Source organism: Corythoichthys intestinalis, chromosome 12 (assembly GCF_030265065.1).
Source record: "Corythoichthys intestinalis isolate RoL2023-P3 chromosome 12, ASM3026506v1, whole genome shotgun sequence".
In the NCBI taxonomy this organism is placed as follows: domain Eukaryota; kingdom Metazoa; phylum Chordata; class Actinopteri; order Syngnathiformes; family Syngnathidae; genus Corythoichthys; species Corythoichthys intestinalis.
In genome coordinates, this window is record NC_080406.1 from 23732934 (window position 1) to 23760726 (window position 27793).

The 27793-nt window shown below is 38.2% G+C and overlaps 2 protein-coding genes across 3 annotated transcripts; one reads left to right on the forward strand and one right to left on the reverse strand.

Annotated features, from left to right (window-relative positions):
* The first annotated feature begins 465 nt into the window (after positions 1–465).
* Positions 466–13235, forward strand: nostrin (nitric oxide synthase trafficking). Its single transcript, XM_057851509.1, has 16 exons — positions 466–492; positions 621–706; positions 777–860; positions 991–1053; positions 1125–1206; positions 2635–2697; positions 7182–7280; positions 7342–7467; positions 7541–7639; positions 7718–7843; positions 10485–10593; positions 10682–10770; positions 10845–10970; positions 12498–12705; positions 12781–12873; positions 12953–13235. The coding sequence occupies exons 1-16, from the start codon at positions 466–468 to the stop codon at positions 13087–13089; spliced, it is 1617 nt and encodes a 538-aa protein (XP_057707492.1). The 3' UTR covers positions 13090–13235.
* spc25 (SPC25 component of NDC80 kinetochore complex) lies at positions 13138–27793 on the reverse strand. Of its 2 annotated transcripts, none has more exons than XM_057851510.1 (7): positions 27658–27793; positions 27244–27396; positions 27089–27154; positions 18537–18680; positions 18344–18448; positions 18143–18238; positions 13138–13317 (listed from the first exon to the last, which is right to left on the reverse strand). In XM_057851510.1, the coding sequence occupies exons 2-7, from the start codon at positions 27383–27385 to the stop codon at positions 13190–13192; spliced, it is 681 nt and encodes a 226-aa protein (XP_057707493.1). In that variant the 5' UTR covers positions 27386–27396; positions 27658–27793; the 3' UTR covers positions 13138–13189. The 2 variants fall into 2 exon arrangements, with proteins under 2 accessions (XP_057707493.1, XP_057707494.1); XM_057851511.1 differs by having other exon boundaries at positions 27654–27742.

A 27793-nucleotide genomic window follows, 5' to 3' on the forward strand; every position in this document is an offset into this window, starting at 1 on the left:
AAGTTTTTGAAAATAGGCTCCCTATGGATCGGCCCCGATCCCTGTGTCCCGTTCACTGACTCTGAAGTCAATGGTATTAATTACAGGCCTCTGTCGACCCTAAGTTAGTTTGCTCATTTCTTTATCTAGAGCTCTTTAGAAAATCTAACCAAGTGTTTAGATATTCATATATTTGTGTTTTATGGATGATATTCTAATATTGTTTTGTTTTTTTTAAATATACAATAAGCTACTCGGGTTTTTTTGGGGTTTTTTTTTAAATATACAATAAGCTACTTGGGGGGTTTTTTTGTATTTTTTTGTCCAAATTTTGATTAAAAAAAAAAAAAAAAAACTTGTGGAATTTCTTCAAAAAATTTTTGTAGTTGCTTAGCTGGAATTCAGGTGATTTCCGCATGAATGACTTGGGTAGGAGGTGGTCAAAGTTTCAAAGTCCAAAGTCAACAAACGGCTTCAGTCTTTAAGATGAAGGACTATATCAGCAGCTGCTCTGTGAGTACCTACGTCAAATTCTTTTATTTTCTAAAATTATCTGTCCTGTTGTGTATTTTCCTACATTCTGTCTTTAGTTTGACCATGCGGGTGTCATGTTAAATATGCTTTTGTGTGCCGTGTTTCAGTTTAACCAACTGTATCAAAACGTCAAACTTGTGTCAAAGGATGGCGAGTATTTCTGCAAAGAACTTATGACCATTTTACAGCAAAGGTAGAAGGGATGCAGATGTACACTTGACAAATGAATTCTAGAGTATTTGACTTTATGACTCCTTGTTTAGGGCTGAGCTAGAACACAATCATTCCAAAGGTCTCCAAAAATTAGCTGGAAGACTCATGAAAGCTTCCAAAGGGATGACCAACAAGTAAGGGATGCAGTCTTTTTGTTTTGCTACACATCAAAAATGGTGCCATGGGACATTACATGAGGGATTCCCAGCAGATGGGATCAAATCACAAGCAGGTGTAAAGCTTGAAACTTTTTCATGCTTTCAGCTCGGTCTACAGCGCTTGGTGTCAGGTGTCAGATGAGATGTACTCTCGCGCAGACGCCCACAGGTAGGTATTATTAAACCCTTTTGACGACCATCACAACAAAAAGACGGCAAATTTTTGTGTCCTGTTTTTAGATCGTTGGGAAATGCATTTCAGCAGGAGGCCATTCTGGAATTACGTCAAGTCTTAGATGAGCATAACAAGAGAAAGAGGCCTGTGTGTGTTTGTTGTTTTTTTTGTTTTGTTTTTACAGTATATACAGTCATGCCTTGAGATAAGAGTTTAATCCCTTCCCTGACACACTGCTATTGTTCAAAACGAGAAGCGAGGCAGCGGAGAACGCGTAATTCTGAAAGAAATGCATTTTTACTAGACATGCTGATTACCAGTTTCAAGGTATAACGTGGTATGAAAACATCAAGGTTTCAAAACTGCAAACATTTTCAGTCATACCGTCCCTAAGGCAGTAGCTATTTTTTATGTCCCAAAAATGCATGGAGAAATCCCTTGCTTGCAGCTGTAAGGCTCAACCCTCCCCCACCGGTTGTTGCTCAGTGTCAGTGAGTCAGCTGTGCTACACAATGGCAGGAGGAGGTGAGACTCCTGAACTTTTGCCCCCATCGAAGAAAACAATCACTGGTATGGGAATACTTCGGCTACAGAAAAGCTACAGATGGCTGCGGCATAGAGGAGGAGGGCCAATTGACATGTAAAACATGTTAGGGTGGCTGCTGAGGAGGCAATACCTTCAATATGATTTCCCATTTATACAAAATTTTAAGTTTAGTAAACACTGTCATGAACATTCCCCACCAGCTACAAGAGTTAACTCCAGTGTGTTTAGTGTGTCTAGCGGTGGTTAAAAAATGTTTTTTTCCTCTCTGGTAACTGTCTGTGTTGAGAAAGAGAATGTGTGTATAATATAAACATGATATGGGCCATACACACGTGCTTTTTATGAAAAATTATTCAATTATTTTTGTTCTGATGGTAATAATGTTGAGCTGTGGCTGTGGGTTTAGGCTCACCTAAAGGACTGCATTTATTTTTATTTTATTTAGAGTATTTTTTAATTTTTTTAATCTAATTTTAACTTAACATTATACTTATGTTCCAATTTGCTAATATGTTTTGAAAAATCCTGTTCAATAGAAAAAAAGTTTTGTTTTTTTTTAAACCCAGATATCTCAAAATAAGACATTTTAGAGCTGTAACTGCAATACTGTGATATTTTGGCTTAATCATACTGTCAGAATATCATACTGGCACATACCTAATTTTTACACACATAAAAAAAAAAAAAAAAAAAGCTTTGAACCAAGCACGACAGAACTCTAGGCAGGGGACAAGATTTGATCCATCGAAGACAGAAAGCATTGAACTAAATACAAATAATTTGAAGACACCAAGGAACACCTGACTAGTAGCTGGAGGGAGACAAAAATCTAACAATTAATACCACGAGACTGAAGCAAGACATTAAACAAAACTACCATAAGTATTCAAATAATCTACAAACAGATAAATTGTGAAGTGAGTTCACTGTGCTCGTCGAGTCACTTTTATCTCAACGCAACACTGTAAACAATAAAATTTCCATTTCTTTTGAATATGACTTGATGAACATTCTCTCTGCTTTAACAGCTCGACAATGCCATTGACAGAACGGGAAAGCTCGTAATGGCGAACTGGACCGAGCAGCTCAAGGTTAAGTCCATTCAAATACAGAAGGATACGAACCACGTACACCCATGTATCTATTTACATAGCAGTGAATTTATTCAGGGGATCATAAGGGCAGGCTCCTTCTGATGTTGATTTTTTACAAGAGGAAGAAATCGTGTTGCACTAGAAGTACCGTATTTTCCGAAGTATAAGGCGTACCTAAAAGCCTTCAATATTTTCAAAAGCAGAAAGTGCGCCTTATAATCCGATGCGCCTTATGTATATCGAAACATTGGTTACTCATGGCATGACATTCCATTTAGCACAGCACCATCTAGTGGATGTATAATGGAACCCCAAACACTACTAGTACTACTGCGCTTATACAGTGGTACCTCGACATACGCACTGTACCTCGACATACGATCGCTTCGACACACGATCGTTTCTACATCTGACGTAAAGTTTGACTTGCCATTTGTTTCTACATCTGACGACATGCTCGAAATACGATGATTAATGACAATGCCGCAGTTTCTTTACCGGCAAGACGGACGCACGGCGGATTTTCTCATGAGAAATCAACATGGGTTCCAACAATGTTAGTGTAAGTGGTGAGAAAGGGAAAAAGGTGAGGCTTACCATTGAAATGAAGATCGAAATGATAGAAAACATGAGCGTGGTGTGCCCGTCCGTGAACTGGCTCGACAATACGGCTGTAGAATGTCTACGATCTCTACAGTCCTCCTCTAACGTCCGTTCGCCAGTCTTTATAAGTTGAGGTGACAATTATTATTGTGGTAACATCGCAACAAAATCGCCAGCTTCATCAGGTTTTTAATCATCTATTTCAGAACTTGTGCAACACAACATGCCTAATGTTCCTCACAGCTGAACATGAAAAGTGACAGTAAAAAGTCCTCTGTCACTCTGTCAAGACAGCCACACGGTGCGTTCAGGTACACCACGCAAAACATATCCGCCACATCACAACCCTATTCGTTACATTATTACAGGTATCATTATTACTATTATTATATTATTATTCCAATTTTTATTCACAATATATTTGTTTTACCCTGTGTAATTGCTATTTGCAATTAGAGATGTCCCGATCCGATATTTGGATCGGATCAGACGCCGATATGGGCAAAAAAAATGCGCATCGGTATCGGTTCAGCCGCACGGAAAAATTCCGATCCAGACTTCCGATCCATTTTTTTTTTTTTTTTTTTTTTTTTTAAAGTCCGGTTCGGGTTTTCCAGCACACCGATTTACATAATCCATTCCAGTTTTTGCTTCGGTTTCCCTAAAATCCGGTCCGAATTTTACGGCACACCTTCAACACACTACATTACCGTCTCCCAATTTACCGAGAGACTTTATCGGTAAAAATGTCAGCTGTGTGGGATCATTTCACCTTAAAGGACGACAAAGACGAAGAGGCAGAGTGCAACATATGCCACAATAAAGTCAAGTGTGGTGGTAAAGCTGTAAAAAGTTTTAATACAACCAACCTAATCAAGCATTTTGCGAAATACCACCACAAACAATATGAGGAGTATGTTAAGAAAACCAAAGACAAAAAGAAAGGTCCTACGCAACTAACACTGGAAACTTTTGCTATGCGTGACAAACTGGCCCTCGACAGTCCCAAAGCCCAGGGAATAACAAGAGTCATTGCCGAAGAATTCATTCTGGATGACGAGCCATTATCTCTCGTGAGTAAAGACGCACCATCAAACACTTAGAACCACGGTACAACATGCCCAGCCGTCATTGCATCCTTGAGCGATTCGGCCATGGAAGATTTGAGAACGATTCACAAACATCCAAATTCCGATTATTGAAATATGTCAAGTAAAGCGGAACTAATACACAGCGCGGTCTTCGGGACGCTATGAGAAACGGACCGCATTGCGTCCCGAGAGTAAACATCATGCTTGTCATAGACCCGGGTAATGCCAATGCTCAACTCACGGCTTTAGCTCAACTCATGCCGCTAGATAAAAAACACAACAATACCTGACTGCTGCTGACAGCCACTACAAACTACGTCAACATTGTTTTACTGTAGATAATAGATATCATATGTATATAGCACTAGATGCAAATTGACAGACTCGACGGCGTTAGCAACATTGAAGTATGAAAAACTAGATGCGTTAGTAAACGGCCGCCATCTTAAAGCAGGAGACTTCCCTAGTAGGCTGTTGTGAACCTTCCAAGCGAACCTAATTAACTTTTTATCTAAAATACTCCTAAATCGGCAAAATCTCGACTTGAATCTCTTTTCAAAGCAGTTTTAAAACTTTCACATGTCGAAAGTAGACAGAAAGGAAATTATGGAATAACGGCAGCAATTTTAACAACTTTAACAGTTGATCCGCAAAATTAAATGAATTGAATGTAGTTTAAAGCTGCTGATACAGAATGGGGACTTGAGTATTTCATTTACTGTTTTAAAATGTTAACTTGATACTAGAGCTGAGCGGTAAATCAAAAATTTACCGTCATCGAAATTCTTCACGATGACCGACGTAATTTTGACCATGTCGGTAAATTCGGTAAATTAATAAAACAAGAAAATAGTCTTTTCATCCCGCTTGTTGTTCGTCTATGTTCATTCCCCTTTAAGAAAGCAGTCAATGTACTTACGTAGGGAGTCACGTGATCATCAGGAAGCCAATCAAACAGAAGCCCGATAAGCTAACGCTAGCAGCTAACGCTACAAGCAAAACGTGATGGAGTGTGGCTTAGTGAGGTTCGCCAAACTTTCACCCGACATTTAGTAGACTCTTGGTGGCATCCAGACGGGCTTTCACCCGCTGTCCTCCCTTGTTCTCACGATTTCCGGAGATGGTGCTTTCAGTGCTTTCTACTGGTAGCCAGGCCACAGGCTAACGTTAGCGGCTAACGCTAGCGGCTAACACTACAAATGAACGTGATGGAGTCGGATAGCGGCTCTAACCTTGTCGACACGGCTGAACTTAATGAGTGGATTGGGCACGGACTGCATCTAGCAATTACTATGTGGCGTTATTTTGTATCTGACTGTGTGTGATTTCTCTGATAGCTTTTGTGATGGTAAAGCATTCAGCATAAAGCACAACCCAATGGTGAAACTTATAATATGACCGAGAAATGGCCCCAGCTATTTTTCTGTATGTGCTTAATTCTGTGTCATTATTGCTATCATAAAATCTTAAGTGTTTCATTTGCAGAAGATCAATATAGCTTTAATGTGTGTCTGTCTGTCTGTTTGGGGGTTCAAGTATGCGTGCATTTATTTAAAAATGCACTCGGGGGGGGGGGGACCCTGAAACCATAAAGTAAACACTTGTATTGAATAATTACGTCACAGCAGCCATTAACAATAAATTGTCTTTTTGAAGTGTACTGTTCAAGCTGCAAGTCATTTGTGTTACAATGACATGTTTGCACAGGCATATTGATTTTGACAATGTACATTGTTCAAGCCATACACGCTGTTATAAATGCTCATACTTGAATTCTTATTGTTTACAATACATTTTTATAAACTTCATGTTTAGACTGCATGTAAAATTGTTAAATATATCAAATTGAATGCTGGTAACTAAATCAACACGAAACTGTATTTCATGCATTGATTCAGATTTTCAAATTATATAACAGTCCGCTTGGGCGACTTTATCGTCATTTATCGTTATCGAGGTAAATCTGCTCAATTTATCGTGATATGTGTTTAAGGCCATATCGCCCACCCCTACTTGATACTGAAAAAGTCGTTTATTTAAACCTGAGAGGCTTTTTATACAATTATTGTAACTAATGCACGAAACATTAAAAGCATCTAATAGCTTGGGGGGGGGTTTGTGGGATTTTCCACTGAGGTTGTTGGTGTGTTTTGCTTTTTTAAGACAGTTTACAATACTATTTGCACGTTTTACTGACTGACTATGCCATTTCTGTTTGTCATTTATAATGTTTTGTGTTTGTCACTGAATAAACAGGTCCGTTTCTTGTTACCAACCGTTGTGTTATTCAAACTCAACTAATTCAGCTGGCTAGTTGTTATCAAGAGTACTAAAACTCTTTTCAACATGAATCTGACTAAAACTAAGGCTAAATAACTTAACTTTCACACATGCTCAGATAGGCCGGTATTGGCCAGTAGCGGTATCGGATCGGAAGGGCAAAACAATATCGGTATCAGATCGGAAGTGCCAAAACCTGGATCGGGACATCCCTATTTGCAATAGTACTAGCAGCATTTTTTTCAGGGTTAGGGTTAAATTTTTGGGCTGTGGAACGAATTAATGGAATTATAATGTATTCTTATGGGAAAATCCTGCTCAACATACGACCATTTCGACTTACAAACAAGGTCCTAGAACAAATCAACTTCGTATTTAGAGGTACCACTGCATATGAAAACAGTTTTAAAATAGGCCATTCATGAAGGTGCGCCTTAAACTCCGATGCGCATTATATTGCGGAAAATACAGTACTTGTTCTAACGTGTTTACGGTCTTCCAAATCAGACAAAAAAGAAACTGGCTGGGTTAACGCGGGAGCACGAAGCTTTATTCAACTTTGTCGAGACTAATAAGCACATATCCACAGAAAAAGAAAAACAAAAGGTAAGCTCGTCATTTTTGTAACCTACGTTGCAATGATTTTACTGTGGGTTACCGTTTGCAGATGTTGAACCGTCTGACAAAGTCAGCAGAACTACAGGCACGAGTGGATGAGGAGTACTTCAATACCAACATGGAGGGTCAACAGATGAGACTCAAGTGGGAAAATACACTGAAAAACTGCTACCAGGTGCCCAAACATGAAATTCATTCATTTTGGAAATAGCTCATCAAAATAAAATGTCACTTTTACCCCTTTTCAGGTTGTGCAGGAACTCGAGAAACAGCGTATTGAAGTTCTTTGCAACATTCTGACAAGATATAACTTGCATATGTCTAGTTTTGGGCAGACCCTCAAACATGTAATAAGATGCACTATTGTTGTTTATCATTCTTGTCAAATAGTGAAAATGTAATGATTAAGAATGTGACTGTTCCAGGGCCAAAAGCAGATAGAACTACTGGTCCAAAGAGTGGATATGGATAAAGACATACAAAGACTGGTAGAGGAGAACAACATCACAACAGCAGACAACAAAGCAGAATTTTTGATGACAGATTATTTTGTAAGTATACTTTTACTACTTTCAGATTTACAAATTATGTTGTTGGCTGGCTAGAATCTATGCAACCTCATGAATTCAATTTATTGCCTAATTAAATCAAGGTTAATAAGAGCACAAATTCTCTCATAGTACATACTGTATATATATATATATATATATATGGTGGAAAACACAGACAAGACTGAAAAAGCAGTTTCTGCTCTTGCACCCCTCTTTAAAATAAACTGCAGTATTCTAAGCCAAAAAAAAACTGTTGTGTTTGATAGAACAATATGTCTATATGCTGCCATAGCAGATTCATGGCGCATTAGGCCCCCGAACTACTTTTGTCAGTTTTACCCTGAAAACCCCCGTTTACAGACGTCGCGCAACCGCTTTTGTTTCAACCCAGCCATAAAAAGAAGGGAAGTAATTATATTTATTATTCAAAATGTCTCATTTTTAGCTTAGAATCATTAATTGATGTCTAATATTTAGTTTAATAAAACGACTTTAAAAAATTATTCACTTGCATATTTTAAACTTTTAAACAAATTACGTCACAATGAAAAATTTGGTGTCTGTAAAAAAGTCACGGATATCTACCTCATAACAATCGCTTAATTGTATTTTTTTTTTGTTACTGTCGCATTTCCCCCCGCATGTTAGATGATAAATAATCGATCTAAACAAAGAAAAATTGAAAAATCACGTTTAAAAGGGTAACTATATGAAAAAGAAAATCTCAACCACTCCTTGTTGTCTGCGATTTCTGCATCACGACCCTTGGTATATCACCATGTTTCGCCCATAAAATAAAATTTTAAAAATCTGGCTGTGGCCATTCACAGCTGTGTCTCAACACTTGGTGATACATGCTACATGGAGTTTTTGGATCGAAACAAGGTAGGTACGCAATAATATCTCGTTAAAATTGTGGCGTCTTTAATTCTGCTCTCGCCTCCAGTTAGGGTTTTGCTGTTTAAAATTTTTTTTTTTTTTTTTTTTTTCAAAAATGCCCTCCTGTTCAAAATTTTTCTTCCCCCAGAAAATTGAGATTTTAAGCTTTCCAATTATGTATCACACATGCATATCGGACAATTTTGAAATTTGGCCAAATTGGGGGTCTCAGAGCGGAACTTTGAGTCACCTGAGTGTTTTCCGCCATATACATATATATATATATATATATATATATATATATTTTTTTTTTTTTTTTTTTTTTTTTTTAAATAACAATAAGGGTTGCCGGTAGTGTTTTTCCCCCTCACAAAATTGCATGAATTGGATTTTAAACCCCCCCACACACACACAAAAAAAATATCAATTTATTCAAAAACAGGACTTTTGAATTTCACAGTAAAGAAAATTTAAGAACTTGATGATTATCCATTTATTGGTGTGGTCCGTAACTTGTCAGAAAATTTGCATTTTTTTTTATTTTTATAATTACTCTTTTTGGAAGTAAGAACACTGCTTTCATGGGTACCTAAAAAAACCTGAGAAAATTGACCTTTAGGGAGGCTGAAATTCCCAGTATTAGGACAATTTTCAGGTAAATGAGATCTCTATATGATTATAAAAGCAGTTTGAGATTGTTTTTCATGAAAAATTATGATTGGATGTCTTTGGATAAACTAATTTTATTGAGGGCAAGAAAATTAGCTAATGTGACACCACAAGTCCTGAACCGTGTATATTTGAGGGTCCCATGTACTCAGATATACTCTATCTAGACAAAAAAAATATATACATCTGCATAATATGAATAACACACAGTATGTACGCAGCACTGTAGCTATACAAATAACTATACTTCATTTCGAGATTATCACTCATAATAGTATAGTGTTAGTGTAATTATATTTGTCCTGATCACATTATTTTTGCACCCGTGCTCGAGTCTAAGTCACCTGATTTTGAGGATCCGCGGATATAGAGTACTGATCCAATACCTAGGCAATTTATTATTTAATAACAAAACATAAATTTTTGAGTGTCCTCTCTGGCAACAAAACACATTTTGGGGGGTTAAGTTGACAATATTCTTGTCCACCTTTATTTATTATTTCATTGCTTTGTAGCCTTAAATTTTTTTTTTTTTTTTTAAAAACACCCGATTCAAATCTTCTAAAAATATCATATTACAAAACATATTTATGCTTCTTTTAACGATACCCTTCGATGGCTTAGTAGTAGTTTGTTCCTTTGTAGCCCTTTAATATAAACAATCTATTCTGATCTTCTAAAAATGATGCGCTCAAACCTAATTCCGACCCCGAGATTGAAGACATCCTTTATCATTATACCTCTAGAATATATTATTACTTAGAAATGAATATTTTAAAAACCCTGATCTTTTTACCCAATTCTAATCTTCTAAAAAAGATGTGATTGGGCCCAATTTCCAATTACGTGATTAGCTCGTTGAACATCCCTAGTAATAAACATTCTAGAATTTCTACAACATCTCTGCTACTAATTGGTCATAGTGATAATGTGACAATTGCGTGCCCTTTGATTGGCTGGCGATTGTTCCAAATTGTCAAGACACTTGTCCAATTCACTGGGATAGGCTCCAGGCTCATACACAACCCTAATAAAAATAAGTGTGATTATCATAGTTTTTTTCTTCATATGTATCTTGCTTGTGTCACATCAGGAGGAAGACAACAAATCACTGATGGACAGAGAGCGAAGAAAAGAAGCCATTAAAGTTAAACTCCATCGCTTGGAGGAAGGGATGTTAAAAGCCAAGAAAGATTGCGAAGGCAACATCCATTACTAATGCCAATTCATTGTATGTCATTGACCTCGAGCCATTGTTGGACTAAAAACATCAACATTATCTCATGACAGGGATCCAAAAGCTAATGAAAAGCTACTCGGAAAATCCTTCCTTTTCAAACCAGAGGAACCTGGAGGACACAGAGCAGCAGCTTGATGAGGTGCAAGCTGTGTGAAGTTTTGGACTGTAATAATAAATGAGAAGCTCAGAGTGGTATCATCTTCTCTCATGCAGAACACTCTGAAGTTGGATCTCCTAGAGGCAACGCACTATAAACTCTCTGTCTCGTTGTGCCAACTGGAGGGAAAACCGCAGTCCTTTCATCGATTTAGGGACAGCATTGTTAAGTGGAAAGATAAGGTATGTGTGGATTGTCAACAATTCCAAGCCTTTCAGTCACTTCGGGGACGTTGAGTTCAGAGGATAATCAATGACAGTAAATGAGTTAATGCGGGTTTTTTCCAACCTGTTGTAAGTGAGGGTGTAACTATATTCAGTAATTTCACTGTTTCATTCCCAAATTTGAGTCGGATTTCAGAAAATAAGCATTACCATGAACTGTTTGTTAAAAAAATAATTTGGCATCTCATGATATACCTTGCTATATCATTATTTTTCAGGGTTTTTGTGTAAAATACTAACATATGAAAATCGATCTATGACAAAAAGATATGATAGGATGACCAAACGTCTTCTTTTGCCCGGACAAGTCCACTTTTCATGTCCTCTCTTGAAAATGTCCGGTTTTCATGATATTTCACGGGACCAATTTGAAGAGAATCCCTCTGGCCGCTGGGGGGCAGCACCTGCCTAGGTTGACGTGGCTTCTACTAGTAGGGGGAGAAGGAGTAGTTCTGTTATGCTGTTGTAGTGTGTTCATAGTGCTCCATACACCTTTCTCTAAGTTTATCTCCTGTTAATGTTGATCATGTGTCTCATGTTGTATTTTGGGTTATATGTGTACACAGAGATACAGTATATTGTATTAGTCTTGTATTATATATATACACAAGTTCCCAGAGAGACTGCCCAATTAAGAATTTTTTACGATCAATCCGTATATAATGGCAACTGTTGACTTCTGTCGGAGCTTTGTACTGGCGTGACCTGTAAAATCCCGTTTGGTGTTGCATCGTTGCGCTGCCGATGATTGTAAACTTTTATTGCAATGTTTGATTTTGCCTCGGCTGTACCGGTGCTCTATAAAAGGGTAGCTATCAGTGAGTTAAGCCGTGCTACGCATTATGGGAAATGTAGTTTTGAACTGCTGCTTTTGGAAACATGCTGGTCAAATAGCTTGTCAGTTTATTTCCGTTAATGATTGCGTGCAATCTAGAACATTGAATGAAAATAACAATTGAATGAAAATAATTTGTGAACGACAATTTTCGTTAGTAATTTATAAAAATGTTTAGTTGGCACATGTGTGTGTACTGACTGGACTACATTGTATTATTTTGTGTCATTTTTTTTTGGGGGGGGGGGGGGGGGGGGCTTTTATAGTTTGATTTTTTTTTTTTTTAGGAAGAACAAAGCCTGTTGAGTAACCAGTAACCTGTTCAGTAAAAAAAAATATTTCCATTTTTATTTATTTTATAAAACTGAATTTTTCTATCTAGACAGAGGAGGCACACTTTAAATATATTAAAGTGATATAGGTATCTTTGAGTGGACCTTTCTGGAGGGCGGGCCGAGTGTCCTCTTTTTTGGAGATTAAAAATATGGTCACCCTAACATATGACTAAAAAATATCATTCGATAAAGAGATTCCATGTATGTTCTATTATTCATTGCAGAAACAAAGGGGAAAGTATTACTATTTATAGCAACTGGGCATAAACCTTATATTGGGATGTTGTATTGTTATATTACCAACTTTCCCTTCAGGACTCAGAGCACAGTGTGGTGCAGTTGACCCGGCCAGTAAAACTCAGGAGAACTTCCTTCAGAACCAGACACTCCCTGAGAGCATCCATAATCTACAAAGGACCTGTTCAGACCACAAAATGTCCGACTGAAGAGCCTGCGACCTGTGGCCAGGGATCAGAGGGCCTCGTTGAAACCCCAAATGCCACACAAGCTGCTAAAGAACACGGTAGGAGATATAATTAAAAGAGCTTTATTTGTAACTTGAGTTTTATCATGGAACTAAATTTAAACTGGAATTAAGTTCAAAGAACGCCAGACGTTTGCACCGTGGGACAATGCAAAGCCTTGTACAACTTCACACCGCAACACAGTGATGAATTAACTCTAAAAGAAGGTACACAGAAGGCAAGAAAACAATTGAACTTAGCAAAAAGCAGAGCAGATCTTTGTAAACTAACACTTGTGTTTCACAGGGGATCTACTTGATATTTACACAAAGGAAGAGAATGGCTGGTGGTTTGGTGCACTCAATGGCCAGACAGGTCATTTCCCCTCAACCTATGTTAAGGAGTTTCCTGGGTCAAGCAATATCCAATCATCTGAACCCTGACTGTACAAAATATGCCCACTGAATAAAGTTGTAAATTTGTTGATTTAAAAAAAAAAAAAAAAAAAAAATCCTATTTGTGTATTTTTTTTTTTAATATTAATTACATCTTGTGAGCTTGGGAAACAAACTGCAGCCTCACGTTCGACAGGAAAACTGCCAGGTTCTTGGTCTCTTGAAGTTGTCTCTCCAAGTCCGGCAAACACTCGATGGAAGGCTGGCACGAGAAAACTACAGAATAGGAAGTGGTCAATAAATTTCAAACAGCCTTGTTACAGAAAGCAAGCACCGAAACCATTTTTCAGATCACGTAAATTAGTAATTACTCATATTCAGTAGTCCTTTATAAATTCTATCAATCCTATGACAAAAAAAAAAAAAGAAAGACAAATTGGGCCCATCTTGCAACCTCATGTACTTTTTAAACCCAAAAAATGAGAACAATACCAAATGATTACGATAAATATTAGATATGTGGCCGAAAATAGCTAAAAGTACATTGTCGGCTTTCGATTTTGAAGACCGAAAAGTTACCAGCGAATAGTGTGACGAACCTTAGTCCTCTTATGATGATGTCATCAAAACATGGCGAGAAGCAACACGCCTGATGATGCTACAGTATTTCGCTAACACTACTCACACCACCGCGGACATGTTGGCTGTGAGCCAGTAGTGCTAGCTGTAGGCATGTGTCGGTTACGGGTTTCAAGGTTTACTGTAGTATGAAAACGTCACGGTTTTAAAACCACTAAAATTGTCCATCATACCATAGTAAAGTATTAGCTATTTTTTATGTCTGTTATGACCCTGTGGGTCAATTGTTCTTTTTACTGCTTTTTCCACTGTGTGTGTGCGTGGGTTTGGTGGCTGATTGAATGAATTAGGTGCAGGTGCTGCTGATTCAACCGCTCCTGATTGGTGCCCCCTCATTGGCCAAGGTGTGGACTTCCTGGCCTATTTAAGAAGCTTGCCACCAGCACTCGTCCTCCTCTCCAGCCAAACCGGCATTCAGAAACGCCAGTTCGCGTGTGTTCGGTTCAGCAGTGATTCCTGCTTCGTTTGCTCTGAGCTGTTCTGTTTTTGCTGGCCTTTCTGGGTGTGGGTAGGTCGGGGGGAGCTCGCCCCAATCTTACATGATTTGGGGGCTCGTCCGTTGCTTTTTTATCGTCGTTCGTTGCCTTTCCTGGTGAGTCTCTTTGGTTGTTTTCTGCCTCGTTGGCTGCTTTTGGTTGGCAGTTTTTTCTTTTTGGTGGTAACGACTATGGAGTTTAATGTAGAAAATTTTGTTAGCAATCCGACTGTACAGGTACTTGGTAAATGTAGAAAGGCTGATCTTGTTCTAATTGCACACGCTTATGAGGTGGTTGTGCCTCCTAACATCAGGAAACCTGAGCTACGTGAGCTCCTGTTCAATGTGTTGAATGACAGGGGTTTGTTTGGTGAGCCAGCCCCAACAGAGGGGCCAGGTGCTGTGCTTGGTGTTCCCCCACTCCGTACCTCCCCAAGTCAGGCTGCTATGTCGGCCGAGGAGCTGAGGATAACGCTTCGCATAAAAGAGGTCGAGGTGAGACACAAGGAGTTGGAGGTGGAAGCCATGCATCTGCGGGTGAAAGCTCTGGAGCTAGAGCGTGGTGCGGCTGCTACAGCCGGTCCCACAACCCCACAGTCACCGCTCACCGGTATGCCCCATGAAGGGTTTGATGTTAGCCAGCACATCGCATTAGTTCCGCCTTTCAGAGAGTCTGAAGTGGACTCATATTTTAATGTTTCTGAACGTGTTGCAGCTACATTGAATTGGCCCAAGAATGTGTGGCCCTTGTTACTTCAATGTAGATTGGTTGGTAAAGCCCAGGAAGTGTGCACCTCGCTGTCTTTAGGAGACGGCCTAAATTACGATATTGTGAAAGCCACCGTCCTTCGCGCGTATGAGTTGGTGCCAGAGGCATATAGGCAAAAATTTAGAAAATGTGGAAAAACTGCCACCCAAACCTATGTAGAGTTCGCGAGGGAGAAAACTGCTTTGTTCGACAGATGGTGCCAAGCTAGCAAGATTAAAAATTTCGACAATTTACGTGAGTTAATATTGATGGAAGAATTTAAAAATTGTCTTCCTGAGAGAATAGTCGTTTATTTAAATGAACAGAAAACCACCTGCCTTACTGACGCCGCGGTACTGGCAGATGAGTTCGCATTGACACACAAACATGTGTCCTCACCAATAACCCGTCGTGATTCAGCTACCATTGACAAACCTCGATCCCCTAAAACCTATCGCCGTAACCCTGTCACCGTTTCTTCAGTTACAGAAACCCGTGAATGTTTTTACTGCCATGAGCGAGGACACCTGATTGGCTCCTGCCCCATCTTGAAAAGAAAATCTAAAAGCGCCAAACCACCATCCTCAATTGCATCAGTTCAGACTACACAATCCGTTCCGCCTCGCATGAAGTTGGCCACACCAAAACGGCAGGTTGATTCAGGTTTTCGGCCCTTTGTCATCAAAGGTTCAGTAAAATTAGAAAACACAAAGCCAGTCGCTATCACTATTTTGCGGGATACTGGGGCAAACAATCACTTATTCACGGGGATGTTCTCCCCTTTTCAGCTGAGTCTTATTCTTGCTCAGATATTTCAGTTTTGGGTGTAAAATTGAGTGAGGTGTGTGCACCTTTACATTTTGTGAATTTGAAATCTTGTTTTGTGAAAGGCAGAGTAAAAATTGCCATTAGACCACAGCTCCCAATTAATGGAGTTGATTTGATTCTGGGAAATGATTTGGCCGGTGGGAAAGTTTTTCCTTCTCCCAAGATAAAGAAAAATCCGTGTGCTAGGGTAAACCGAAAATAATTAGTTCCTATTAAGTCCCATTCTTTTAATGAAAATCTGACACCACCCGTAGACATAGATCAGCTAAGCGCCGCCTATAATTTGTGTCATTGTTTTTGTTTGTATAAAACTTGCTCTACGCCAGCGCCCTTGGCGCAGGTGCCGTATTCCTGCAGTAAGATGACTATAATGTTCATCATCCATTTTGTTACTTTTTGGAAAGGTTAAAAACACTAGTTACATTAGAGCAACTCTGAATCGCTCATTTACACTCGGGGGTAAATGTCCGATTTTTAGGTGGTGGGGTGTTATGACCCTGTGGGTCAATTGTTCTTTTTACTGCTTTTTCCACTGTGTGTGTGCGTGAGTTTGGTGGCTGATTGAATGAATTAGGTGCAGGTGCTGCTGATTCAACCACTCCTGATTGGTGCCCCCTCATTGGCCAAGGTGTGGACTTCCTGGCCTATTTAAGAAGCTTGCCACCAGCACTTGTCCTCCTCGCCAGCCAGACCAGCATTCAGAAACGCCAGTTCGTGTGTTCGGTTCAGCAGTGATTCCTGTTTCGAATAATCTTTGTACATATTGTAAATAGTTGAGCAGTAATGTAGGAGGGAGATGCCTTTTTGTTTTGCACAGTTTTCTCCTGTTTTTGTTGCTAGGAGGTAGGTAAAGGAAATGTCTTTAATTTGACCTTTTTAGTTTTGTTAGGGAAGACAGGGTTTTCATAGATTGTTTTGTTATTTTGGCGACTGTCTCCCTCAGAGCCAAATAAAGAAACTGCTCGTGAGTTATCTTCTGTTTCCACTGGCCTTTCTGGGTGAGGGTTTACAGGAGGAGCACACCCCATGTTGCGTCCTGAAACCCCTAGACCGGGGCGTAACAATGTCCCAAAAAACCACAGCAAGAAATGGCTTGGAGCTGCAGCGCTCACCCCTCCCCCTCTGGTTGTTGCTCTGTCCTGTGTGTCAGTGACACTGCTGTCACTGTCAAAACTATACCTGAGATTTTTCAAAACCCCATCAAAAAGTCTAGTCTAGTATGGGAGTATTTTAGCTACTGAAAAGAAAGACTGCCACGGCTTAGAGGAGGAAGGACAGCCGACATGCAGTCAACACCTCCAATATGATTTCACATTTACTGTACGTGACCATCATCCGTCACTTTTACACAAAACTTAAGTTAACTAAACGCTGTCATGAAAGTTTCCCACCTGCAACGAGAGTTCCAGGGTGTTTCGTGTGTCTAGCGATGGTAAAACAAATCCTATAACGTAACCTTGTTAACGAGGCTGTTAACGCGGCTTGTTAGCATGCCAAGACGGCTAATAGTTTCCTCACTATTAGCGTACTTTGAAATAGTATTTCGCCATTGTAAACATCTGTTCAAAATACCATTTTCATAATACAGCCTGTGGTGTCTTTTTGTCTCTGGCGACTTTCTGAGTTGAGAGAGGGCGTGCGTGTGTGTATAAGGTGTATATAATGATACGAGTCATACAAACGCGCTCTGTCTATTGCTGTCACTCCCCATGAATATTCAACTAATAATAATAATAGTGGTAGTGGTATATTAACCCTGGAAAGGTGAACATACTCACATTCCTGCATCATAACTTGGACTGAGAGAGAAATATGTAGAAAATGAGCAAGTCTCTAAAAATGTTGAAATGGAGCTTTAAAGCCAGTGTGTGTATATATTTTTTTGTAATTATTTTTTTTCTTAAATTTTATTTAGAAGTGTTTTTACTTTTTATAGAAAATATTTGTGTCCTAATGTTTCGCAACTTCAGCTGTGGGTTTAGTCTATAAGTTCTATTTATTTAAAATACTTCAGTTATTTATTTTTTGCTATTTATTTATCTTAACATTATATTCGTGTTGATGTTCCAATTTACAAATATGTTGGGGAAAAATTTAAAAAATCCTGATCACTGGAAAAAAGTTTTTTTCTAAACCCGTACATCTCAAAACAACACATTTAAGAGCTGTAATTGCAATACCGTGATACAACGGTATTTTTGCTTAAGGTTATCATACTGTCAAAATCTCATACAGGCACACGCCTAGCCACTGTTTTGCAGTAAACATTTTGTCTTCAAAACCGAAAACCGATAATACATTTTTAGCTATTTTCGGTGCTGAATTTTCAGTCACATCTCTAATAAATATGTAAATCTGAGGAAGATTTACGACTACATCATATTGGGATAAGTTTTGATAATAGGACTTACTCAGATATGATCTGTCGTTGTTGATTCCCATTGTGATGATGTATGGACGGTTATCATCTGGGCCGATCCCCCGAAACACAAACTGGAACTTTGCATCTTCCCAAAAGCAAAACAGACACAGTTACACAACCTAAAACTCAGACTGGTGAAACTATAAATGGAAATCATCAAGAATGAATATAAATAATAAATCAGTCTTGCCATGAATTGTTCGCAATTCCATCTGCAACTGATCCTGAAATACGAGTCGGACTTTCTGCAGGTTATTTAACCGGTCCTTATTTGCTTTATATTGGGACTTCATTACTGAGGAGGGAAAGAATAAAATAGGGTGGACAAATACGTTAATAAATAAATCCAACACATAGCTCAATGATGCCTAAAGAAAACTTACACTCTTTACTCTTGGCTTGTTCATGAAGCTTCTCAATCTCCTGGCGGATCATGTTTATCTTCATTTGCTTCTGCTTAATCTCAGCTGTAATTTCTGTCATGGTGTGCTTTACCTCCTTCTCTAATGCATAATTGTGCTGCAACCCTGGACAACATTAAGAGTACTGATTAACAAACAATGCAGGAATAAAGTGCGCAAGCTGCAATTTCAATTCATGTATATTACTGCTTAAGGTACACCCACACAACCTCTCTTTATGGCAACAATTGACATGTTTTTTTCGCCAGTTAAAATTTGTGGTTGTGGTGGTTTGGCACGCACGAGTTGCATTTCTATTTGTAGTGCAGTGCATCGTAAAAATTCTATGCGTCATCTTCGTTATGGATTAAAAAAAAAAAAAGAAAAAAAGAAAAAAAAACCTTCGTCACGGATATAATTGGGTTGCACTGAGATGTTCTTGAAAAGAAAGACCACGGTGGAAAAAATTCCAGACTTACAACAGCTAATTTAATACTTTTAATACCTTTAATAATGGAAAACTAAATTCAATGCTTTTTTAATAAGCCGCGGGTACCCTGAATTCTTGATTCCGATTCTTTTAAGATGTAGGGTAAAAAAAATTGCATGGTTTAATTAAAGTCCTAATTTCTCGATTTTTTAAAAATTATATGAACTTCTCACAGGGCGAATTTTACCCTGAATATCAATATTAGCCTTTGAACTTGAGCAATTTTTTCCGCTCGGCGGTCAGGGCATCGAAACAGGGAATCGAAATTTTAAAATTCGAACGATTCCGGGAGCCTCGGAGTGATAGAACCGGTTCCATCGATGCTCAATGCCCAACCCTACTGAAAACTAGAGCTGGGAATCTCTGGGCACCTAACGATTCGATTACGATTACGATTCAGAGGCTCCGATTCGATTATAAAACGATTATTGATGCACCCCCTCCTTTTTTCTCTTTTTTTTTTTTTTTTTTTTTTTTTTTTTAAATGTTTTGTGCATTAGTTCCAAAATTGTTCAAAAATACTCTCAGGCTAAACCACACTACTATTTCAGTATGAAGTTAACATATAGCAGTAAACAAATATACAAAAATAACATTAAATAAAAAACTCCAGTCCCCATTCTGTATCAGCAGCTTTAAACTACATTCAATTAATTTAATGTTGTGAATCAACCGTTAAATTTGTTAAAATTGCTCCCGTTATTCCATAATTTCCCTTTTGTCTACTTTCGACATGTGAAAGTTTTAAAACTATTTTAAAGATATATTCAAGTCAATATTTTACCGATTTAGGAGTATTTTAGATAAAAAGTTAATTAGGTTTGCTTGGAAGGTTCGCTACAACAGCCTTGCAGGGAAGTGTACTGCTTTAAGATGGCGGCCGTTTATAACGCCCGCATCTAGCTTTTTGTAGATGTGCTGCTAACACTACCATTTCTATATTGCATCTAGTCCTATATAAATGATATCCACCGTAACATTATATGGATGTACTTGTAGCAGCTTTTCGGCAGCAGTCAGGTATGTTGTTGTGTTTTTTTATCTCGTGGCATGAGTTGAGCTAGAGCCGTGAGTTGAGCATTGGCATTACCCGAGGGGCCGGGTAATGGGAAGCATGATGTTTAGCTACTCTCGCTCCGTTCCGTCCCGAAGACCGCGCGGCGCGCTGAGTGTTGTGTACTTCCGCTTTACTTCGCATATTTCAATAATCGGAATTTGGATGTTTGTGAATCGTTCTCGAATCTTCCACAGCCGAATCGCAAATAATCTAAGAATCGGAAATTTTGCACACCTCTACTGAAAACACACGATAACTGGATCGGATCACATCTTTTGACACGATCACTTACTGTCCGATACTCCTAAAATAGCCGTGTTGGGTGCAGATACCGGTACTGAGTATCAGATCGGGACAACCCGACTAGTTAGTATCTCAGCATAACTCAATAGATATATTATGAAGATCACGGATATCATAGTCCCCATGCGGATATCATCCAGTGCATTATAAAAAACATGATTTCTTGTGAATATCTGATGATTTATAATATACAATGTATTTCTTTTACCAAAATTAACATTTCTACATTTTTTTGTGTGTCACTGAATTTTGTAAAATTACCGAGATGCCCAACTGCTGAGAACTGAAAAACGGCAAAATATTAGAATCAAGGTATCTTTTCTTGGTGAAAGAAGGGAGTTGAATATTGCATTAGATTCTATGTTCATCTGATTAGGGCTGCAGTGACTAGTTGAGAAATAATCGATAATCAAATTAATCAGCAAATATTTTCAAAGAAACTTAATGGTTTCAAGACTTTATCTAAATGTTTCCAAATTCTCTTCTTAATGAAGTATTTGCCAACATTCGCTTTGGAAATTGGAATTCAATAATAGTTATAATTAGTGGTGCCAACTTTTCTCGGTGTGGCTTGGTGTCCCAAATTCCCAATGCACATTTACAGCTAAAACTTACAGCTAATCACAAAAATAATTGATTAGTCTTAATATCAAAACAATAATTTGTGGTAGGCCTACATGTAATAGCAACACAATACCATGTAACTTGAAAGAGCAATCAAAATCCACTAAAATGGCTGTCTTGTTAGGAAGTGTCATTTTTAATTACTTGCATTGAATGTATAAATTATACTTTTTAGAAATAACAACCTCTGACTCATATCTCATACATAACATTCCATTCTTTCGCACTAGTTAAACAATTAGGTCAAATGCTGATAGCATTATTTGTGATATATCGTTGTTATTTATGTGTTTATTTGTACTTTAATATAGAATTTAAGTGTTCCAAAATGTTTTTGTGAGTTAATAAGTGTCAGCAAAAATGTAATTCCTAGATTAGTTAAAAAAAATTTTTTTTAAAAGGGGGACACTGGCCTGCTTACTATATAGTACATGACTGCACTGATTTTAGTGACTTTATATCATAACGTTTATTACTGTATGTATTAAGGGTGTAACGGTACATGTATTCGTAGTGAACCGTTTCGGTACTTGGTGGTCGGTTCGGAACGGAGGTGTACCGAATGAGTTTCTGACGTAATGTAACCCTTACTTTTCGAGGCTGTGAGTCGATCGGGTTACAGTTTCTTTGTGTAGATTATATTTACTCCGTCTTCTCTACTATAATGAGGACCGACACGGTAGGACAGTCAGAAACGTCAACGGCGCGACAACGTGGCCGCTGCGAGAAAGCAGTGAAACGCGGCCGTTAAAGTCAATCAACCAATGCACACCAGTCGCAGTGCGGCCGCGTCCCAGAAGCGGCTCAATGCGATGCACGCAAAAAGAACGGCAGAGTTTATTATTTGACGCGAGACGCGGCCCTCCAGCGTCAATACTACTAGCTAGCAGACCGGAAGTCACTCGTGTAAAAATACAGTGGATCCGGTCGATTTTCAAACTAATATGAAATCGTAACCCACTTTTTGAGTCCATCAGATCTCTTGAGTGGTAGATCGGGGTCCAGTTGACTTGTCTTTGTTGATTTACAGTTGTCTTCTCTGCTATAATAATAACCAACACAGCCCTGTGTTCAACACAAAACTCTCCTACCACAGCAAAACAAGTAGGAACTAATATTCACATAGGAACTAAAGTTATACATCATAAAATATACAATATAAATGAATACTACATCACATTTGTAATATACAAACACATAATAAAATAAATAACAGCCCATTTAAATAAATTAAATTAATATGAGCTAAAAAACCTGTAATTAAATAATAAGAATAATACACAGATCATGCTTACACAATTAAATTGATTAATTTCTGTGTGGCGCTTTAACTTGAGAAAATCCACCAATAAAGCTTTTGAAAACCGTTCATCGGGGGAAAAAAATCATTGAGGCATTTAATTTGTAAAATACTTGTTAAAATCTTTGGGATTGCTTTTCTCTTTAGCAAAGGACTTCTTTTTTCTTCTTGCTTTCAGAAAGAAAGCTGACCAATAAGGGGGTCTGAAAGGCAAATTGTTGTTGGATTATTATCTTTAAATACCTGCTACTTTTTGAGCAGAATTCTAGCTTTGTATAGGCTACTGTTCCTATTGTCGAAAGCACAAAAGTGTGTAATAAACAACTAGCACATTTATATTTTGCACTTTGTTTTCTTACTGTACCGAAAATGAACCAAACCGTGACCTCAAAACCGAGGTACGTACCGAACCGAGATTTTTGTGTACCGTTACACCCCTAGTATGTATGTAATATTAATGCTAGGAATTTTTTTTTTTTTTTAAAGAATTGTTTTGAATCATGCTGGAAAGGTGAGGTCACAGTGGTCTGAATCTGTGTACATTGACATTCCATTCTTTTGCACTAGTTAATGCTATCATTTGACCTCCTTGTTTATTTGTGATTTAATATTGTTATTTATGTGTTTATTTGTACCTTAATAAAGAATGTAAGTGTTCCAAAATGTTTCTGTGAGTTAATAAGCGTAAACAAAAATTGCTAGATTAGTCGAAAGAGAAAAAAAAAAAGGAAAAAATTATTAGAATCAGGCATGAAAATGGGTCAGGGGTTAAAAAGGTGAGAAGGGTGTGGAGGAAATATGTTCCAGTACACTGTACACCCCAACAAAATATTGAGCTCTGTCGACCCACACTGTGTTTCAGCAGGGCCATGCAGAGACCGGTGGAGGGGCGGGTGCTCGTAGATCAAAAGGGGCACATGAACAAGTATTTAATACACCTTAAAACAACATAACTTCAATTTTAACCAGCTTTAGATAATAATTGGCTGCGACTGTGACATACTTTAATTGGGAGGGGGCAACAGTGAATAGAAATCAAAACTGTCATCCACACTTTCTGGCTGTTACTCAGTCAGTCTGCCTCTTTTCTTCCTTCAATCTCTGCATCAAAACTTCTTTCCTCAACTTGTTCATCTGAGAACACACCACATCAGATGGTCACTGAGCCACCAACAGCACAGTTTTCTCAAAACTATTATTTCATTATTATCCATACTTAACAACTCTAGCACCTAATGATTAATAAAGCAATGACATAAAATCTTATAGAAAAATAACATTGTAATTGTGTTTATAATTGTATTTAATACCCAACTATCCTTGCAAACCTGTTCTTACCAGGTCTGCTATTCACCCAGCTGATGAGGTATCCACTGCCTTTAGCAGCCTCATCCAACTCCTTTTTTTATCCCTCAATATCGTTTCCCTGCGAGGCATGTCTATGTAATGAAATATAAATATTTAAAAAAAAATTTTTTTTTTAAAAACAGACTCCCAGGTGGCTTTTAGTTTTAAAGCTTTCTTAATTTATTTCTCTCTCAATAACGATGGAGGTAGATTTGTGTTTTTATTATTCAATCAAAAAACAAAGTTACTTCGATCAAAAACAAAGTTGCTTCAATCAAAATACAGTTATACTTTTAATCCCAAAAAAGTCACTTCAATAAAAAAAATTGTTTTTGATTGCAAAATAAATTTGAGACAAAAAAAGCATTTGAAAACTATTTTTCTTGATTGAAACAAATTTTTCCATTGAAGTAATGTTGTTTTGCGTTTGGGCCTCATTTTGGCTAGGACATTTGTGTTTTTATTATTCAATCAAATAAGTTGCTTCAAACAAAAAAATATATATAAAAAGAAAAACTTTGCACATGTGTCAATCACCGTTTAACAAAGCCTGAGAGGGTTTGAGTAGACTCAGTATGAAGCATTTAATAAAGCCAAGCATTTTCTTACTACTTTATTCTTGTTTAAAAATAATTCGGTGGGGCAGTAACATGTTTAAAACTTATCATAATTCTTACATTTTGAAGTGCTTGAAAACCATTTATAAATGATACTTTGGTGAAAAAAGTGAAAAAAAACATGTCTTATATATATGTAGGGCTGTCCCAAACGACTAATTTTCTCCCGATTAGTCAGCCGACTATTTTTACGATTAATCGACTAATCTAATAATAAATTTTTTTTTTTTTTTTTTTTTTTACAAATTTAGCACTGAAATTTTTGTTGACGCTTATCAATTCACAAAAAACATATTGGAACACTCAAATTATTTATTAAAGTACAAATAGCCTTCGCCGCTGCTGCTCCCTCACTCTGGAACTCACTCCCAAAACCCATCAGGAACTCGGACTCATTACAAAACTTCAAATCACTCCTAAAAACCCACCTGTTCAAACTAGCTTTTCCCACCTCTTAATTCTTAATTCTGTCTTTGTGTTATGTTATGTAAAGCGTCTTTGAGTGTCCAAAAAAGCGCTATATAAGTTTGAGGTATTATTATTATTATTATTAAATAAACACGTAAATAACAATAATAAATCACAAATAAACAATGAGTTCAAATGCTGATAGAATTAACTAGTGTAGCATCCCGATTAAAAAGATGGTCTCTTAAACTGATGGTTACAACTTTTATTCCATCCTTGATGTAAACACACCGTAACCGCTACGGTGCACACAAATAAAGCAACACAATTAGAAATTAACAAAAACGTTTCACCTTTTTCCTTTGAAACCTTATTTATATATCAATGAATTGCCTATATGAATTGCCTTTACCTTAATTTATTACCTTATCATTGACAATCTCTCCCTTGAGTGCAATCACTGTATATACTGTATATATTTATGACCTTTTAACCTTATATAATTTTCTATACCATAAAATAAACCATAACATGAAATAAACCTTTCAATTAGCATTAAGAACAATACTAATAGCACTTATAGGCCCATTGTCAATGAAACATTATTATTTAGTAAGGCGACAGCACCCTCTGGTGTACAAAAAAATGAAAAAAACAAAAAAACAAAATTACAAACTGGGTGAAGGCGCTTGAGGTGTTTATTCACGGCCGACGTGCAGCCAAGTTTGGCATTGAAGAGACAGGACAGAAGAGTGTACTCTCCTTTGTTTCTTTGAAATAAGTCAATGTTTTGGACACTGGTGCGCTTTTTTTGGCTTTGTGCCGCTTTCCCCGCTTGCAAACAAAGCATCCGACATTCTAACTTTCCACGCATATATTTTTTTAACCCTTCATTAACCGTCGACGGGATGTTGTGCTCGTCGACGGATTTACGTCATCGATGACGTCGACTATGTCGACTAGTCGGGACAGCTCTATATATATGTACCTTTTTTCCAATGTAAAATCTGAATAAATACTTTGAACACACACAAAAAAAATGGGGGGGGGGGGGGGGGGGGGGGGGGGCACTACTTCGCGGTTTTCACTTATTGCGGCGGGTTCTGGTCCCCATTAACCGCGAAAAACGAGGGATCTCTGTATTTCTGAAAAGCTTTAAGAAGCAAGAGTCATTCCCACCACTCGTCGGGCCGGTGTTGTGCCGACACCGGCCATCAGCTCAAGACCCAGCCGAAAATAACGCGTCTAAGGCGGACGACGGGAGCGATGCGATGCGACCCCTCAATCCGAGAGCATGCCGCTTAATTTGACTCAACAGTGTTTCTTCGTTTATATTACCGCTAAATACACAAGCTTGACGCCAATTTAACGGGAGCTATTTTTTTTCATGGGAGATTTGGCTAGCTCTGGCAGTGTTCAACGCAAGCTGCAACGAATGGCATTAACTTTATTATATCGCAAAATGTGAAAACGATTGAAACCATTACTCACCAAATTCAATCTGCTGGCAAATACAGGCAAGTGTGTATGCTGCGCTCTGGTCTGCCCCGGTGTGGATAAGGTCTTCTTTTTGTTTTCGCCGCTTTGCAATGCCAAAGGCTCGCCGAGCACTCCTTGTTTCACGTAAGGAGTGCGCGCGTTTGGAATAATGGCACGCAGCTTGGGCCGATGATTGGTTCTCGTCAGCGAAGCATCTAGAAGGATTTGCTGACTGTCCGTGTCACTTTTTTAAAGAACCAATCAGTTTACGTACTAAGTTAATCACATGAGGACAATAATAATAATAATTAAATAAAACCTCCCGACCCCCCCCCCCCCCCCCCAAAAAAAAAAATTCTCCTCGGATATACGCAATTCACGTAGGTCGCCCTTTTTGACTTCAAAACGGCGAATTTCGCCGAAAGGTGAGAGATTTTCATGCCTGTAGAATAGTCGACTAATCAGTAAAAAAAAAAGTCTTCTGACTAATCGGGAGAAAAATAGTCAATTCGGACTGCCCTAATTGAAGCATTTAATAAAGACAAGCATTTTTCTAAGTTATTCTTGCTAAAAGATGATTCAGTTGGACAGCAACATGTTTAAAATCACATGTCTTTTTTTCTCAACAACACTGTTTTTCTGTATTGGATTGGATTCTCAAAATCAGGTGACTTGGACCCAGACTCGGGTGGAAAAATATGCTACCAGGACATCCCTATTGCTGAGTATAAATGTAGACAAGTTCATGGAACAATTAAAATGTAAAGGTCTGATCTTAGAAAAAGAGTACTGTACATCCAAAACTGGTAGGACTGTAGTACAGTACATTGTAATGAGAAGGCAGGTGGGTGCTATTAAATATTAGGTGCAATCGTATCCAATTACACAACCAAAGAAAACATCACTCACCTTTCGTCCATACCCCTATGTTCTCAGCTAGTAGGTCTTTGTTCGCAGATTTCTTGATACAGTCATCTGTGCGAAATAAATGGAACACAGTTTGCATCCGTTCAACAAGCACAGAGAAGCCTCGCGATACTCAACTAGACATTCAACCACCGTACCTCGAAACTGTTTGAGGAACTGCCTGTGAAACTGAGTCTGCAAAACAACATTATCCGTGTACTCTTTCATCACTGTGTTGTATACGTCATCCCTTGCCTGGGCAAAACTAAGAGTTGAGTTGAAATCCTTGATTGATGCCATGTTTAGAACGCCTGTTGGGTGGAAATGGACAATTACAGTGGCTTTATAAAGAGCACGACATAATGCGATAAAATGCAAACAGTCGAACATGTAAATGGAACATCTGGGTACGTTAAAGCATTAGCTCTTCGGCTAATAAGGACGCTAGTGGAACGACTCTTTGCCGCTAGCTTCACAAGTTGACGAAATCACAACTTTGGTTACGATAAATGCTCCTCACCCGTTTACACTTACTTACAACTGAGTATTTTAAGCAGATGTGTGATACCTACGTGAAGAGATGCTTGTTAAAATAGTTAAACTCGGACGCCCGTCTGCTCACTTGGTTCAAAATTTCGCGCTTTGTTTGTTTTTAAGTTAGCCGGAAGTACAGAGGCGGGACCTGCTGCTTCTTCTTCTTTGGTGTTT